Source organism: Mastigoproctus giganteus, chromosome 2 (genome assembly GCF_048544385.1).
Source record: "Mastigoproctus giganteus isolate SK-2022 chromosome 2, ASM4854438v1, whole genome shotgun sequence".
Taxonomy (NCBI): domain Eukaryota; kingdom Metazoa; phylum Arthropoda; class Arachnida; order Uropygi; family Thelyphonidae; genus Mastigoproctus; species Mastigoproctus giganteus.
This window is the reverse complement of record NC_143576.1, coordinates 163266963-163285225: the sequence shown is the minus strand read 5'-3', so window position 1 is coordinate 163285225 and position 18263 is coordinate 163266963. Positions and strand designations below refer to the sequence as shown.

At 36.7% G+C, this 18263-nt stretch overlaps 1 protein-coding gene across 3 annotated transcripts in view; it reads right to left on the bottom strand.

Moving 5' to 3' along the window:
• The window catches only part of Dora (zinc finger SWIM domain-containing dorado), a 729579-nt gene that overhangs the window by 89940 nt on the left and 621376 nt on the right, over nt 1-18263 (bottom strand). For 2 of the 3 annotated variants that reach the window (XM_090389614.1, XM_090389612.1), the window contains exons 21-22: nt 12839-13373; nt 4629-4821 (exon numbers count right to left, since the gene is read on the bottom strand). In XM_090389614.1, the coding sequence (XP_090245740.1) occupies nt 4629-4821; nt 12839-13373 (728 nt within the window). The remainder of the gene's footprint in view (nt 1-4628; nt 4822-12838; nt 13374-18263) is intronic. The other variant, XM_090389613.1, reaches the window with a different exon arrangement.

Here is an 18263-nt window from a genome sequence, read left to right as displayed (position 1 = left end):
CCCACCGCATGGAAGCAGGAGTGGTGCCACCAGTGACCAAGTGATTACAGATTAGTGGTTAGTGTGTAATGTACAAAAAAGAAGAAAGGTATCTTTCCTTTCTTTTTGAAGAGCTTGTTCTTCATTTAGAAGAGCAGAAAATAAATAACTTTAACTAAACACTTGAAATTTCTCTGAAAACTGTTAATTCTAGAGAAGGCGTTTTGAAATTCGCTTTGATCACTCACTCGGCACTGCCTTTGTGTGTACTAGGTGCAGTGAGTGTGAAGAAATTAGGCACCAACTTAGCATTCAGATGGGCATCTATGAGAGTTTGAGGAGTAGGGTAGATGCACTTGAAGGAATTAAAATGGGGGCACATCAAGCTCTCAGCTGCCCAACTCACTGGCAGAACGCACTAGTTCCAAAGGAGCTAGTTGTCTGTGACTCAATTGCAAGGGAAACAGGAAATATATTGTGCAAAAAGGACAGATGGAATAGAACCAGAGCATGTCTGCCAGGGACAAAAGTTCATGATGTTAAAGAGCAGATATCACCTTTTCAGGGCACAAAAGGTAATATCGTTGTACATGTTGGCAATAAAGAGTAGACTTACTGCAGACTTACTTAACAAGTACAGGTCAATTTTGAAAAAAATTTGCGAGTTAGGGTTAAATTTGAAAGTGAGAGACCAGTCAAGCTCTCAGCAGCCCAACTCAACGCTAGAGCTCACTCTTCTGCATCAGGCAACACAGTGGCAATCTCCGAGGCAGAAAGCGCCGGTCCCATGGAGTTAGTTATTGTTGGTGACTACTGTCAGGGAGACGGGTAATATATCATGTAAAAAGGACAGATGGAATAGGACCATGGTATGTCTGCCAGAGGCAAAAAGTTGATGGCATTTTGTAGAACAGATGTCATATTTTAAGGGCATAAAGAGCAACATTGTTGTATACGTCAGCACTAATGATATTAAGAGTAGGAGATCTGTAGATTTACTTAACAAGTACAGGTCAATATTGAAAAAAAGTTGCGAGTTAGGGTTAAATTTGAAAGTGTCTGCAATTCTACCCAGACACAATATGAGGGAGTATATGATGAGAGCCTTGTAAATCAATTCAGCCCTGGAGGGACTGTGCAAGGCTCATGGGGTAGACTTTTTTTCAGCATTGTCTGTGCTTGCTTAACAGGAGACTGATTCTACAAGGATGGGATACACTTAAATAGAAAGGGTGCAAGAATATTTGCTGATGCTATCAAGGCAGTGTTAGGTGTGTCAGAAAACTGCTAGCTTGGTGGGGGGTTCACAGACTAATAGATTAACAGTAGCCGCAGGCAGGGGTGAAAGCAATTCTTGCACAGCTCCTATTGGAATGAGCATCACCTTGGAAAGCAAGTTGCTGGGGATTCCAAAACTGCTGGGAGTCATCATGGAACAAGTAACTACATGGGTTGTGTTAGCATAACTAAAAGTAAGAACAGGTGCATGTATACTTGCAAGTACACTAATGCTAGGAGTATAGTAAATAAATTTGATGAATTTGAGGAGTACAATGTGTACAGGAAGGATAGACAGGATACAAGGATGGTTGAGCGGGAGAAGACAGAGAGTGGTTATCAATGGCCACTGCTCTTCATGGACTAATGTTATTAGTGAAGTCCCCTAGGGCTCGGTGATGGGCCCATTGTTGTTTTTGGTATTTATCAATGATGAAAGTACAGTCAGTCCTCGTATAGCACGATAGTTGTGTTCCTAGAAACCCTGGTGCAATGCAAAATTGTGCAATATAAACAGGCCCTATGGGAAAAATAGGGTTATGTGCCGACCACCCAAGATTGAACACCCATTTGTAAACAAAACATTACCAAACACAATAAATAATGGTAATAAAATACTTAATATATATAATAAAATAGTTGTAATAAAATATTTACCTATTTTATTACGACTATTATGTAATAAAATATTGCTAATGCTCTTGCTTCTATCGTAAGCAAACTTGTTTTTTGTTTGATTTTCTATCCAAACAGATGATAGCCACTCCATCTCTTCCAATTCCTTGTGTCTTAATCTAATGGCTTTTAATTACACTTTGAGTTTTTCCTGCTATGAAAGTTTTTTTTTTATTTTCCCTGCATTCTTTGTAATTCTTGGCATTGCCTCATTTAGGCCTGTAGCACGTGCAATATCGCATGGTCTTTCATTTCGCTCAAAGCGTTTCACATTTCATATTTTTTTTTCTATCGACAGAGGCGGACTGGCCATAAGCCTTACTGGGGAAACCCCGGTGGGCCGGAGGCCGGTGTGATTTTGGCCATAAATGCTAGTATGAGGCCACTATAAATTTTTCCGGGTAAGAAATTTTGACCCAGTCCGCCTCTGTTTATCGATATTGCTTTTCTTTTTCTCTCTGAATCTGTAGTGTCTTCACCAGGACGCTTCCTTTTCACACCTTTTAAGTATTTTACTCATTTTTAGGGAATAAATCACAATTACAAAACGGGGAGGCACGCTTGATACACAAAAACAAAGCTGCACGTGTAGCAACTGAATAAACAACACCATAAAGGCAGAGATACACTATTAACACCTCACATTTTACTAAAGCACAGTTCTAGGGGTTACTACCATAAAATAATAAAAACAATTTCCAGTTGCATTGCTGCTATTGGAATCTGTTATAAACTGGTAGTAAACTCGATCTAATTGCATTTGTGATTATACCGATAGCTGGAATTGTGTTGGTTTTTACGTTATTATGGTGAAATGTTTCCCCTTCACTGATATAAAAAACAAATACATTTTCAGAATCTTCTCTTCATTCCTATCGTGTTGCGTTCAGTTGGGGTGATTCCGGTCCAACTGCCATTTCTTGTAAACACAAAGGCGAATCGTGCATAAGCGAATTTGGTTTGTGTTATATAAGATATCGTTCCCCTATTTATAAATCGTGTATGATCGAATTCGTGTAGTGTAAACACGTGTTATGCGAGGACTGACTGTACATCAGGGTTAATGCCTAAGTTTGCAGATGATATGAAGGATGGCAGGGTTGTTAATGACAATAATGATAGTACGCTACTGCAACAGTATATAGAAAAGTTGAGCAGATGAGCTGAGAGGTGGCAACTGAAATTTAACATTGACAAATGTAAAGTACTGCATACGGGTCGCAGTAACCTCAGAGTAATGTATCAACTGGGTGGTACTACACTCAGGATAGTGGAGAATGAAAAGGACCTGGGGGTAATTTTGCAGTCAGATATGAAGTTTTCCGCGCAGTGCAGACAGGCTGCAAGAGTAGCTCATGGTGTCTTGTCAATGATATACAGGAATTTTGACAAAAATGTAGAGCTGCTGGAACAAGTACAGAGAGGGGCAAGGAGATTGGTGAGTGGAACAAAGGGTTGGTGTTACCAAGAAAAGCTTAAGTTCTGCAAATTGCAGCTTCTGGAAACTAGGTACCTGCGAGGTGATCTAATTGAGGTATATAAGGTCTTACATGGTTTGAGCAAGCCCAATGTTAATGGGATTGTACCTCTTGCTCAGATTACTCACATGAGGGGACATAAATTCAAATTGAGGAAAGACAATTGCAGAATAGATGTGTAGAAATTTGCCATTAGACAAAGGATGGTTGATAGTTAGAACAAACTTCCATCTGTTGTAGTGGAGGTCAACAACTTAAATAATTTCAAGACAGAACTAGACAAATTATTTTGGAGTGAACGGATGGGTGAAATAGGAGAGGTTTTTTTTTTTTTTTTGTATGATGCTATATAAGCTTGCTTTCTTGCATCATATACCTCTACTAATGCTAAACCTCTGAAATTCCAATATGCTACATTGGTTTTGAAAACGAAGATGAGCCTGCTTTTTATTATCAGTTTGGGTGTGTTTAGTTTTGTGAAGTCAGGTGGCTGGGATCTTTAATACCTTCTGTGTTACTGTTTAGAATGGTAGCATATCTGGTCTCCATGTCATATGCCTGCAGATCAACTACTATTTCACCTTAGATGGTCAGTGTTCATACAACTTCAGTTTGGCTCTTACACTTCAACAGTAACTTACCTTTATTCAAGGGTAACTCAGAACCTTTCTCTCAGGGGTAACTCAGAAATTTTTTTTTTTTTGGCTGGTGCAGCAAAAGCCTCAGGCTTCCTTGCACCATATGGCTAATTATAATAATAATAATTTGGACACATGGTACTGCTTCTGCATGTTGTTTGGGAGTGACTACATTTTTGGCATTTGTAACATCTAATGGGATTTGGGATGTATGGACAAACACAGCAATAAGTATCATGCTTTGACTGAGGCTGGAAAATTTGGCATATTAAAGTCAATACCAGAGAGCATTCAAGACCCCATGCTTACTTCAAATCTATGCAGTTGCAACTTCCTGGGCACAATTTATCAGATATACCTGCCTGAACCTGTGGAATCATTTTACAACCACTCTTATATAAATAAATATACATATTTTTTTAAAATTAAATTAAGATAAATAAATAAATAGACTCAGTGCATATCATTCCCTCAGTCAGAAATTATCTGTTTCTATGATCTGCAATAATTAAAAAGTTTTTTATTCCAAGTTATAAAACAATGAAATTTGTAATTCCAATAATGTATTAAATATATTTACCAAGTTTTTTGGCTACACCCAATAACCATTTCACATCCTCTCCATAAGGAGGATTACGAGCGTACTTAGCCTGGGGCCTATCATCATGTACTCTGCGAGCTAACATTTCCATAGCAAGCATACCAACTCTATATGCAGACAGCAAATAATTCATCTGGCACTGATTTAATTGTGACACTTGACCTTGCATCTGCTAAATTAAACAGAAGTTATTTTTTTAAAAAACAGAATTAAAACAAACTAACAATAGTGCAAGCATCTAAATATGAATTTATGATAATGATATTGCTCAGCATAAATGCTTTAAGACTGAATAAAAATTATTAATATATGGGAAAGAAATTCTTGAATATGCTAACTAAACATAGAAATGAAACTTAAAAAGTTAGCTGAGATGGTATGTCTCTATCTGTCAGTCCAGAGTTTAACAACAGCAGTGCTAAATTTTGAGGAAATAAAAAAATTTTAAATAAAAAATCTATTTATATGTGAAGTAATGACTAGAATAAATTTCTAAAGTAAAATACTCAAAATGCCTGTTAAGATGGTATGCCCCTTTTATCAGCTTAAAATTTGTCATAAATTGCAATGTTAAATTTAGAAAAAGAATAAAAAATATAGTCTGTCTAATACAGTAACTGAAGTTGTGCATTGTGAAAATAAGAGAAATACAATCAGAAATTTAACAGCTGATGTTCCATCTCCTGAGAGAAAGAACATAGTGTTCTGAAAACCCTTCAACGTAGCAAGAAGCTTAATTGAGTGGCTGGAAGCACCTGTAGCCATGAAAAATAAGTCGTTTGTTGTTGTAGGAGTTTCTGGAACAAAGTTTACTTAGGCTACATTGTGCCTGTCAATGTATTGGAGATTAAACATGGTAGCTACTGAGAGATTGGCAAACTAAATTCAGAATTATCAAATTGTTTATTCAAAAAAAAAAAAAAAAGGCCTGGAAGATGTGCATCATCTCCTCAATATACACAATGTTGACACAATCATTTCCCATGAGTAGAAAAATATAAATCTTATGTATCCTATTCTTATGTGTTCATGCTAGGATAACCTCTTCTTGCCTGTCTTGATGAAAACTGGAAGCCCACAGTTGTCATTCAGGTTTTAATTGTCTAAGCTTATTTTGTAACTGGATTTTCCATATTAATGTCCTCTGGTTTTAGTGCATTCTTTGGATAGTGTATCTATAATCAAAAATGCATTGAGACTGTACTAGACAGAGGTTTGGTTGCATAATCTGCACATTCATTTCTTGTTATTTCTGTATACCCTGAGAACTACTAAAAGATGCTATTTTCTAATATTAACAGAAAGGAATCGGCTCAGATCTTAGGAGATTTAATAAAAGATATGTAGGCGATGAGGCATTATGCAAAGCTAATAGAGTACTTTGTGAGATTGTTTATATTTCTCTTTTTAATTGAAAAATATTTCCCACAGCAAACTATAAAATTTGCTCTGGAAAGTTCAGCAGTTTAACTCATCAATTTTTCTAAGAAGTGATATACAAGTAAAAAAAAAAAAAAAAAACAACTTCTACAATGAGTATTTTGCATCTACATTCACACACGAGGAGTTATTAAGGAAGGAAAATGCCAGAAGCTATCAAATTGTAGCAGGATGCTTAATGATTTTGTAATAACTGAGAGCAGAGAGGAGGATTTTTTTTTTTTTTTTTTTTGATTTGGTAGTTGTTGGCGCATCGGCTTCTGTGGCCATATTGCACCTCCCAAGGTTTTTGCAGTACTTTGATCCAAGCCCGAGGCGGGAATCGAACCCGCGACCTTTGGGTTGCCGGGCAGGTACTTTACCCACTCGGCTAGCCCGGTCGGCCAGAGAGGAGGAGAAATTGTTGAAGTTAAACATAAGAAAGGCACCTGGTGTGGATGGGATCTATCCAGTTATATTAAAGGAGGCAGCAAAGGAAGTAAGCAAATCCTTAGCCATAATTATGAGAGAATCCTTAGACTCAGGGAAGGTCCCAATGGACTGGAGATGTGCAAATGTATCCCCTATTCACAAAGTGGGATCGAAGGATGACACGAGTAATTACAGACCTGTTAATTTAACTTCTGTTCCAGGTAAAATAATGGAGTCACTGGTTAAATGACTCCATTATTGCAGGATCATCAAGACAGGATTGCAGCAATAATTCAGACAGCATGGGCTTGTTAAGGGAAAGTCTTTTCTGACAAATTTGATTGGATATTATGATGTGGTTACAAAGGAACTGGATGCAAAAAATAATTTTGATATCATATACTTGGATTTCAGGAAAGCTTTTGACACTGTTGCACATGGAACACTACTGTACAAATTGGAGCAGAATGGTATTAAGGGTAAGTTGCTACAATGGATAAAAGGATGGTTGAGTGGGAGAAGACAGAGGGTGGTAATCAATGGACGATGCTCTTCATGGACTAATGTTATTAGTGGAGTTCCACAGGGTTTGGTGTTGAGCCCACTGTTGTTTTGCATATTTATCAATGAAGGTATATCAGGCTTAGTGTCGAAGTTTGCAGCTGATACAAAGGTTGACAGGGTTGTTAATAACAGTAATGGCACTGTTCTACTACAACAGGATCTAGAAAATTTGGACAGAGGAGGGCTGAGAAGTGGCAATTGAAGTTTTAACATTGAGAAATGCAAAGTACTGCATATGGGTAGAAGTAACCCCAGAGGAACGTACCAACTGCGTGGTACTACGCTTCGGGTGGTAGAAAATGAAAAATACCTAGGAGTAATTGTGCAGTCAGATATGAAGTTTTCTGAGCAATACAGACAGGCTGCAAGAGCAGGTCACGGGGTTTTGTCAATGATATACAGGAATTTTGCTGGTAGGGAAAAGGAGGTGATCATCCCTTTTTATAAGGCAATGGTCAGGCCATGCTTTGAGTACTGTGTACAGGTCTGGAGGCCTCTTTTTAGGAAGGATGTAGATTTTCTTGAGCGTGTACAGAGAAGGGCAACAAGATTGGTGAGGGGGAATGAACAGATCATCTTATCAAGAGAGGCTTAAGTTCTGCAAATTGCAGTGACTGGAGACCAGGCACCTGCGAGGTAATCTGACTGAGGTGTATAAGGCCTTGATCAGGTTGAGCACGCTGAATTCTGATGGGATTCTTCCACTTGTTCAGATTACGAACCTAAGGAGGCATAAATTCAAATTGAGGAAAGAAAGATGTGTGGAAATTTACCTTTAGCCAGTGGGTGGTTAATTGCTGAAACAAACTTTCATGTGTCATTGTGGAAGTTGATAGGTTAAATAAATTGAAGGAGGAACTGGATAAACATTTAGAGGGAATGGTTGTGGGATTTTTTTTTGGCTGAAGCTCCTATGCTCATACACTTGCTTTCTTGCATCACATGCCAGTATTACTACTACTACCTTTTGAATCCCCTTTGTGAATTGGTGATACCTTTGCACATCTCCACTCCATGGGGGACTTCTCCTGAGTCCAAGGAAGCTCTAATAATTATGGCTAAGGGTTTGCTTACTTCCTTTGCTGCCTCCTTTAATATAACTGGATATATCCTGTCCACCCCAGGTGCCTTTTTTTATGTTTAACTTCAACAATTTCTCCTCCACTTTGCTCTTAGTTATTACAAAATCACTTAGCTTCCTGTTAGAGTTTGATAAACTTCTGGCACTCCCCTCATTGAATACCTCCTCATGTGTGAATGTAGATGCAAAATATTCATTCATTTTATCAGCTACCTGAGCATGATCATCAACAGTCAACCCATCTATGTTAAGTTGTCCAATCTGATTCATCCCTTTCCTTCTAGAGTTTACATAAGTAAAGAACTCTTTGCTGTTTTTTTTTTTGCATAGTTTGCCAAAGATTTCTTGTAATCTGCCTTTTCCAGGTCAATAATTATCATGGCTGTTTTCTCTTTATTCAGAAAATCATTTGTACTTCTTGAAACTCATCCCCCCCGACACTGAACACTTTGTATAAATGTATTCTAATAATTTATGGTTCAACCACTCACTGTTCCATAAATTAAGAAATTTTTACATCTTTACAAAAAAACCCATTTTAATTTAATGTCATAAGACAGATGATTAATGCATAACAGTACTTCTTGCAATGGAAGATGAAAAAACAAGATACGATATTCATTGGGGCCTTTGTCATCCATGGTGAGAGTAACACTTTAGTGTATACAGCAAAACATGTCAAGATTATTTACATCATATTTTTATGCTATATTAGTGAGTCTTGAATTGATAAATAAATAAAGATCACAGTAAGGAAGAATGCATTAAAGTATAAAAATGTACGAGTGGCCGATTTATGGGATCCTGATTGTCAAAAGAATCAAGTGCTCTGTCACAGACAATGTTAGATGTCCTTACCAAGCTTTATAAAGCAGCCAATCAGATATCAAAGGATAGTGTGAGTGTGGAATTCAACAAACTAACAGCATCACTTAAGTGACTGAGAACATTATGATAATTTGTGCCAGTTGTGCTGATACAAGTTTTATGGACAATTTTGCCTTCTTGTGGGGTATAATTAAGTCTAGTGCATGGGCCAGAACCCCGTGGAATGTATTTGGTACCACATGGAGTTTGTGTCCTGATGGCTTGAGGTACTCCTGAGGGATAAAGGAGATGCTATCCACTATTAGGTTGGTGTACTAACCTAATGCTCAGTCTATATAATACACTGAGTAACAATGATAATACACTGAGGACCATACATGGGTTGTATTTGAACAAAAATGGATATGATTTTTTTGATTTAATATGAAAATTAGTTACTATAAAACACCTACAGATATAAAAACAAAAAAACCTGACTGCTGTACATAAGTATAATCAGAATTAAATGGCGTATCAAGGTTTCGTATGAGTGAAAAAAAAAAAGTACTTATTAAGGAAAGAACAAATAAAAACCATAAAATCTTTCAGGTATAAAGTATATAAGTTAAGCCATGTTACCGAGAGAGAGAGATCCAAATAATTTCCCAGAAAAATAAAAGCATATGCCAAAGTAGCCTATGCTTATTCTCTAATATTCACAGAATACAGCAAATAAATATACTGTTGAAATTCTTAAATTCAACATTGTTTATGAAATTTCATTTTTGATTCATTAATTCATTTAACCTGATTAAAATTATTTTAATGTTTAAGTTACAAATTTATAATGATTATATCATTAACATATAGGAAATGAGACATGAGCAAGAGCCGATACCATATGAGTATCGCATTTCGTATGAGTGAAAAAAAAAGTACTTATTAAGGAAAGAACAAATAAAAACCATAAAATCTTTCAGGGAGGCGCCTCCGTAGCCAGGTGGGAAGGAGCAGCAGTGCGTAGCACACGCTTCTTGATTAGACCGGGGTTCGAGCCCGTCACCACCAAATACGGAGGATGCGGAAAGGTCAGGGAATGACCACCGCATATCTCGGAGCAATATGGCCTTAGTTGCTAATGCTCCTAAAAACTAAAATAACAACAACAACTTTCAGGTATAAAATGTATAAGTTAAGCCATGTTACCAAGAGAGAGAGAGAGATCCAAATAATTTCCCAGAAAAATAAAAGCACATGCCAAAGTAGCCCATGCTTATTCTCTAATATTCACAGAATACAGCAAAGAAATATACTGTTGAAATTCTTAAATTCAACTTTGTTTATGAAATTTCATTTTTGATTCATTAATTCATTTAACCTGATTAAAATTATTTTAATGTTTAAATTACAAATTTATAATGGTTATATCATTAACATATAGGAAATGAGACATGAGCAAGAGCCGATACCTGCCCCCCTCAACTAAAATTCTCTAGCAAACTTGAAGAAACAGTATCTACCATGATGGTAAGTATCATATATATATACAGGCATACCTCGATTAACGAATAGGATGCGTTCCACGAAATTACTTCGTTAAGCGAAACTTCGTTTTCAGAGGTAAAAATACTATGGCCAGAATAGGGATACGTTCCTACGTAAAGAAAATGAAAAGCTTTTTTTCGAACAAAGAAAAGTTTTATTAAATAAACAGTCAACTTACATACAAAGTGAAATCACATTTTAAAATATGAGGTTAAAGTTGATTTTTTATGCTTTTTTTCTCTTTCATTTAACAATTGCCTATACGGAGTTATTGCATTTAACACTGATCGCTTAACTATAACACTTCTTCCTAAATCGGGATCATTTTCACTAAAAAAATTTAAAACGTTTTCAATGTCATTTAAGCACCTTTTTAAATCTTTGGTTGTTAACACTTTTTCGGCAGGAACTTCTTTAACTTCGCCTTCATTATCTTTGTCTTCGTTGCTAACAAGGTTTTCTAAATCTTCCACTGAAAAACCATCATCTTCTGCATTCAATAAATTTCTAACATCCTCTTCATCGACATTTTCGAAACCTATTGATTGAGCCATCTGGATAACTTCATTTCTAATTTCTTGGATGTTATTTTCTTCTTCTAGTACAACTTCTGGCCATATTTTGCGCCAAACTCCATTTAAGCATTTCTTAGTGACTTCTTTCCAAGAACTATCAATGTTTTCAATTGCGTTTTTAATGGTGTAGTTTTTCCAAAAAGTTTTAACTGTCATTTCCACTTTATCCTCTAGTTCAGTTAAATTGCTTAAAGTTCGACGCAGATAATAAGCTTTAAATGATGCTATTACTCCCTGATCCAATGGTTGAATCAGGGAAGTTGTGTTTGCTGGAATAAACACAACTTTGACAGGAATGCATGTGTCCAACGTGTTAAGATCAGTAGGATGTCCCGGAGCATTGTCTAACAACAAAAGAGCTTTTTCTTCAAAGTTGTTTTTTTTGACAATACCGTTTTACTCCAGGACAAAAGTGGTTAACAAACCAATCAGTAAATAACTCCTTGGTAACCCACGCTTTTCTATTTGCTTTCCATATTACAGGTAAATTCATTTTCATGTTACCTTTTAACGCCCTCGGATTTTCTGAATGGTAAACTAATAGCAATTTTAATTTATAATCACCAGAGGCATTTGATCCAAAGAGTAACGTTAAACGGTCTTTGGCTGCTTTAAATCCAGCAGCTGATTTTTCTTCAATAGAAATGAAGCTTTTTGTTGGTAGCCGTTTCCAGAACAAACCGCTTTCGTCAACATTGAACACCAAATTTGGTGGAAAATTTTCACGTTCAATTATTTCCTTTAGTTTTTCTGGAAACTTATTTGCAGCTTCAACATCTGCACTTGCAGCTTCTCCTGTTAATTTTACACTATGAATCCTGGCCCGTTTTTTAAATTTCTCGAACCAACCACGAGAAGCCCCAAAGGTTTCCGTAATTTCTTCAGTTTGTTTAGATTTCAGGTGATTAAACAAAAATAATGCTTTTTCTTGAATCACCATTTGACTTAAAGGCATATGACGTTGTGACATATCATCTATCCACAAACTTAACATTTTCTCCATTTTTTCTAAAATTGGATTCCTTAAGCGAGTTAATTTTGCCGCTGTAACATCTGTACAATTCTGAGCAGACTGTTTTATTTTTTCTGATTGACTTAGTATGGTTGTTAAAGTTGATTGCGCTAATCCTAAAGAATGTGCCACATCGGATTTTCTTTCGCCGCTTTTAACACGTCGTACGATATTTAGTTTAGTTTCCAAAGAAATTGCTTTTCTTTTCTTTGATTCTGACATTTTAATTAACTAAAACAAAAATATTTCTATTAAAATTTACAAAATCTACGTTATGTAAGGCTATAAAGAACCTACGTCGATTATTGCAATGCGCCACACTGAAACAACGTCAATCATGTAAACAACAACTAAATTACGCGATTGACACGCAAAACTGTTATAACAGACATGCCCGCAGCTCGGGAATACGTAACGAGTCGCCGTCAGTCACCAATCGGATGATTGTCGGGCGTTGGCCTTAAATTGGAATATTTTTTTATGTTAAATGGGGCTTGAAATTGCGGACTTCGTTATATCGAGGCTTCGTTATCAGAGGTAACGTTAACCGAGGTATGCCTGTATATATATTTTTTTTTTTTTTTTCCCCTAGATGGAACAGTATCCAAGTTTCATTAAAGGCTCTTCAGCATTACTTTTGGAATCGATATATTAATAATTTGTAATTTTTTTCCCCTATCATTTTTGAGTTATTACTTTTACCTTTTACTAACACACCAGTTACTCCAAAAGATCAAAAGACGAAATAACATACCTGAGCTGGCTGAGGTGGTGATAATGTAGGCGAAGGTGCAGTAGCAACATTTTGTCCACTCATTGGGAGAACAGGCCTGGTCTGAGACATAGCTGCTTGAGAAACAGACACACCAAGTACACGTCCTGAATATAGTCCAGTAGGTGTGGGACGTATGTGGGCTGCACCAGCAGCTGCTGAGTAATAAGATGAACCAGCTAATGCAGAATAGTGGTATGTTGGTGGTGGTGCTGGCAAATAAGCTGGATGAAGAGAAATTGGTGTATGAGGAAAGGGCGGTACACCTTGAATATACCCATATGGAGTAGGAGGATAAGCAAGAGCATAAGAAGCAGGGGTACAAGCAAACTGAGGAATAATCTGTAAGGAAGGTGGGGTTGGTACCACACCTTCAACCTGGCTAACATTATTATTATGACTTGTCCTATCTGGAATTGCAACATTTGGACCAACTTCAACCTGAGTGCTGTTTGCTGTTCTGCTGTCCCCATCACGACATCTCTGATCAGAGACACTTTCATCATACAGTTCATACCTAAGAGGGGAAAAAAGAAGGGGGAATTAAGAGAAAATTACTGTAAGTATTACATGTAACAAGAATTAAAAAACAAAAAAGCCTTCATAAAACTGTTTTGGATATGCTGCAAAAAGGGTATGTTGCTATGCAGACTAGCAACTAATAAAAAGTGTAAAGAATGAGAATTTTAACTAGACTAAATAGATAAATATATATATATGTATGTTCATAGTCAAACTTGGTTTTAGCATTACTGATGGCAATACTCTTCATGTTATAACTATGTGATATTATAACCAGAATCAACATTTTTTTACATTATGTTGAAATTTAATTAACAGATATAAAATACGTAACATCACATATGCCTAATATGAATGCACCATGATTCCAGTTACACTAAACAATGTTTCACTTTCATATGCACTGCACACATTATTTACATAAACACATACATACATACATTACAACATAAAGTTATATATATGTACAGTATATTTGAGGCTATTAGAAAACAGATAGCCTCAATTAACAACCTTGTGCTGAGTGATGAAAGAACTAAATAGTTCTGAAACCAGTCACAACAGTACCTTTGACTTTTTAATGAATAATAGATTCACCTACTGTTTACACAGTAGGTGAAACCAAATTGCAGAACGGTTTTAAATGGATAACTAGTACTAGTTTGAATACATAATCCAAGCCTCCCATGTATATACATAACATCAATAAGAGTGATGTCACGTTCTCACCAATGCCTATAGGTTTTGGTTTTATGACCATCTACACAAAAGAGCTATTTACTGTTTCCTTTACAGTTTTCTGAGCAAAGTAATAAAATGTCATAACGTAAACTTTTAAAAGAAAAGAGCAGAAATAACTGAAGTAGACAATGGTTGCTAACACAGATTAAAAAAGGGAATCAACTTATATGGAGCTATTGCTCAACATCTGATGAAAAAATCTGATGTCATAGCTGAAGTATAGAATTTTGAAATGACTCTCTGTAACCAGGTAAAAAGACACAATTTGTATGGAGATATTTCTTAACTGACTTGTGACATCACAGCCAAGTTGTTGGCATTTCTAATGTCGCTTTAACCAAGTTTGACTCTATATGTTACTACATGTTGCAGTCATTCTGAGACCGTTGTCAATGGGATTAATAATACTACTGTGCATTTTGAAAAAAAATCACTGATGTTTTCTCAAAAAAGGGCATTTCTAAATCATTATATAATGCTGATTTCAAAAATGACATCATCTCTTTCCATCACATCAGAACATTAGATTTTTCACAAATTTTTATTAATTTTGGCAGGAAGTACTGAAATTATAAAAAACGCTACTTTTACCAGTCTTTTATATTAAAATGTATGTTGAAACAACTATTAAAAAGGGCAGTGCCATAAAAAGACCACCTAAACACACCTCTCATTTTAAAATATGATTCATGATGCGTCAAATTTTCATTCTTTGATTTTATTGCAGTCCTACTTCAACAACAGTCAGCCATCATATAGACATTCCACCTCCCCTGCTCTCTCATCTCAATGTCTTTAATATCCTGGTTAAATCTCCCATCATGTTCTTTACTAACACTTCCCAGATTTTCTGGGAGGTAGTCAATGTCAGGAAAGCTTTTGATACTGTTGCAAATGGAAGACTACTGTACAAATTGGAGCAATGTGGCATTAAGGGCAAGTTGTTACAATGAATAAAAGGACGGTTGGGTGGGAGAAGATAGAGAGTGGTAATCAATGGACACAACTCTTCGTGGACTAATGTAATTAGTGGAGTCCTTCAGGGTTCAGTGTTGGGCATCATTGTTGTTTTGCATATTTATCAACGATATTGATGAAGGTATATCATGCTTAATGTTCAAGTTTGCAAATGATACAAAGGCTGGCAGGGTTGTTAATGACAGTACACTATTGCAACAGGATCTAAAAAAGTTGCACAGAGGTGGCAAGTGATGTTTAACATTGACAAATGCAAAGTAGTACATATGGGTAGCATTAATCCCATTAATGTACAAACTGTGCTGTACTACACTCACGGTAGTGGAGAATTAAAAAAGACCTGGGGATAATTGTGCAGTCAGATATGAAGTTTCTGAGTATTACAGACAGGCTGGCAGAGCAGGTCATGTCTGTCTGTCAATGATATACAGGAAATTTGCTAGCAGGGATAAGGAGGTGATAACCCTCTGTATAAGGCAATTCTCAAATCACCTTGAGTACTACATACAGGTCTAGAGGGCTCATTTTAGGAAGGATGTAGAGTTCCTGGAATGAGTACAGAGAAGGGCAATGAGATTGGTGAGGGGAACAAAGGGGTGCTCTTACCAAGAAAGGCTTAACTTCTGCAAATTGCAGCATCTGGAGACTAGGCACCTGTGAGGTGTATAAGGCCTTGAATGGTTTCAGCAGGTCAATGCTTATGGGATTCTTTCTACTGCTCAGCTTACAACCTCAGCAGACAAATTCAAATTGAGGAAAGACTGGGAAAATTGATGTGCAGAAATCTGCCTTTAGCCAGTGGGTTGTTGATCGTTGGAACAAACTTCCATCTGTCGTGGAAGTTGATAGCTTAAATAAATTCAAGGAAGAACTGGACAAATGTTTGGAGGGGAATGGATAGGTGAAATGGGAAGGGTTTTTTTTTAATGGCTGATACTGCATAAGCTGGCTTTCTGGCATCATATGCTTCTACTAATGCTAATGTGAGAGTATAAAAATTGTACCTTGACACTCATGTTGCAGCCCAGCTTCTTGCAGTTTGTCAACATATTTTCTACTATATTCTTGTAGTCTGGATCCTTGCTGTTCCCTAAGAAGTTCTCTATAACAGACCTGAAGGTAATCTATTCCTGTGTTTCTCTTTTATTCATAGTTCCCTCAAAATCTCAGTCTCTCATTAGTTTTCAAATTTGAGGTCTAAAAAAAAAAAACACCTTGATTTAGCTTCACTTGAGTGATCAATGGGAATAAGCAGGGACCTTCCTGAGATAAAGCTTTCACAAGTTCTTTCATCAAACCTAGTTTGATGTGCAAGGGTGATATGAAGACAGTTTTGGCATCTATGAGTGGTTTATGAACTATGTCCTTTGATCCAGGTAACAAACTGTCCCTCTATGACCATACCTTGACATCCCAGTGCTTACTCCTTGCCTGACTGTCCCACTCACGCAAAAAGCAAGGCATTTTTGTGTAGCCAAATTGCTGTTCAAGTAACATGCCTACCACTTTAAAGCCAACATAGACCAACCAACCAACCATGTTCTTGATACGTAATATTTGTGTCAACAACTTTTTAAAGTTCTCATATGTTTCTTTCAAATACACAGAGTGAGCTACTGGAACTGATCCATATTTATTTCCATTGTGGAGCAACACACTTTTGAGACTCCTCTTTCATGAGTCAATAAAAAGTCTCCACTGTGTAGAATTGTAACTAATTCCTAAATAGTTCATTAAGTCATTTATATTATTGCAAAAAACCATAGAAATGGCCTCATAAAAGTACGGGACTAGTTATTGTTCTGTGTCTGTACTATGAGAAAGGAATTCCATGTGCCAGAAGGTTTTTCTGACTTAAATCTAGAACCAAGGAGTTCTGCAGATTCCTATGGTAAGTTTAAATCTCTTACCAAATCATTTGCAAATTACAGTGTCTCCAGACACTGTAATTTACAAAACTTAAGCCTTTCTTCATAAGAGCAACCCTTTGTTCCATCCACCAATCTTGTTGCCCTTCTCTGTACTCATTCCAACAGCTCTACATCCTTCTTAAAATGAGGCTTCCAGACCTGTACTCAAGGTGTGGTCTAACCATTGCCTTATACAAGGGGATAATCACCTCCTTATCCCTGCTAGAAAAATTCCTGTATATCACTGACAAGACACCATGAGCTACTCTTGCAGATAATTATCATCATATCATATATTAATGTATATATGGTGGCACCCGGACAAGCACCCATCTCCACCCAATATCATATATCCAAAAGAGAACTACTACTAGTAGAAGACGGGGGAAAAAAAAAAAAAAAAAACCTCAGATCGCCACCAGAATGCATACACTCAAGCGTGACTGCCCCTGATGCTCATCCCTAAGTACCTGTAGCCAGGCCTGGATCATCTCTGTCAGTATTAAGTACCATCTCCATGCCCATTGGATTGTAGTGCAATTCCAATGGGCATCATCATACCCACCTCCAAGTGGCCTAACCCAGGAGGTCCTAAAAAAAAACACTAATATCAACAGCAGTATTAACACCATTAAAGATAAAACAAAAACTTAAAAGCATCAGACTACATGAAGTGGCAATAATCAGCAACATCAATCAGTATACAGAATGCCTAAAAAACATCCACCAGCACTTGTAACCTTCTTCTCTTTCAAAACACTAACTCACAAAAATTACTAAACTTATTAAAATTGGACTTAGTCTCTATGTAATAAGGCTCAAATCCTCTTCCAAAATATAATAATTCATTCCTAAACAATTGGCGATATTCCTCACACAATAAACAGTCACACAATACATGACCCCAACTTTCATTATTATAACCAGAACTACAATTTGGCTGGGTTTCCAGACCAAAATCATATAACTTGCACCTTAAGGATCCATGTCCCGTTAATATATAGGACTTCAAGCCTGTCTGCTCAACTTTTCTAGATTCTGTTGCAGCAGCGTACTGTCATTAATGTCATTAACAACCCTGTCGAAGTTCATATCGTCTGCAAACTTGGACATTAAGCCTGGTATACCATCATTAATGAATACAGAAAACAACAATGGACCCAACACTGAACCATGGGGGCTCCACTAATAACATTAGTCCACGAAGAGCAGTGTCCATTGATTACCACTGTCTGTCTTCTCCCACTCAACCATCC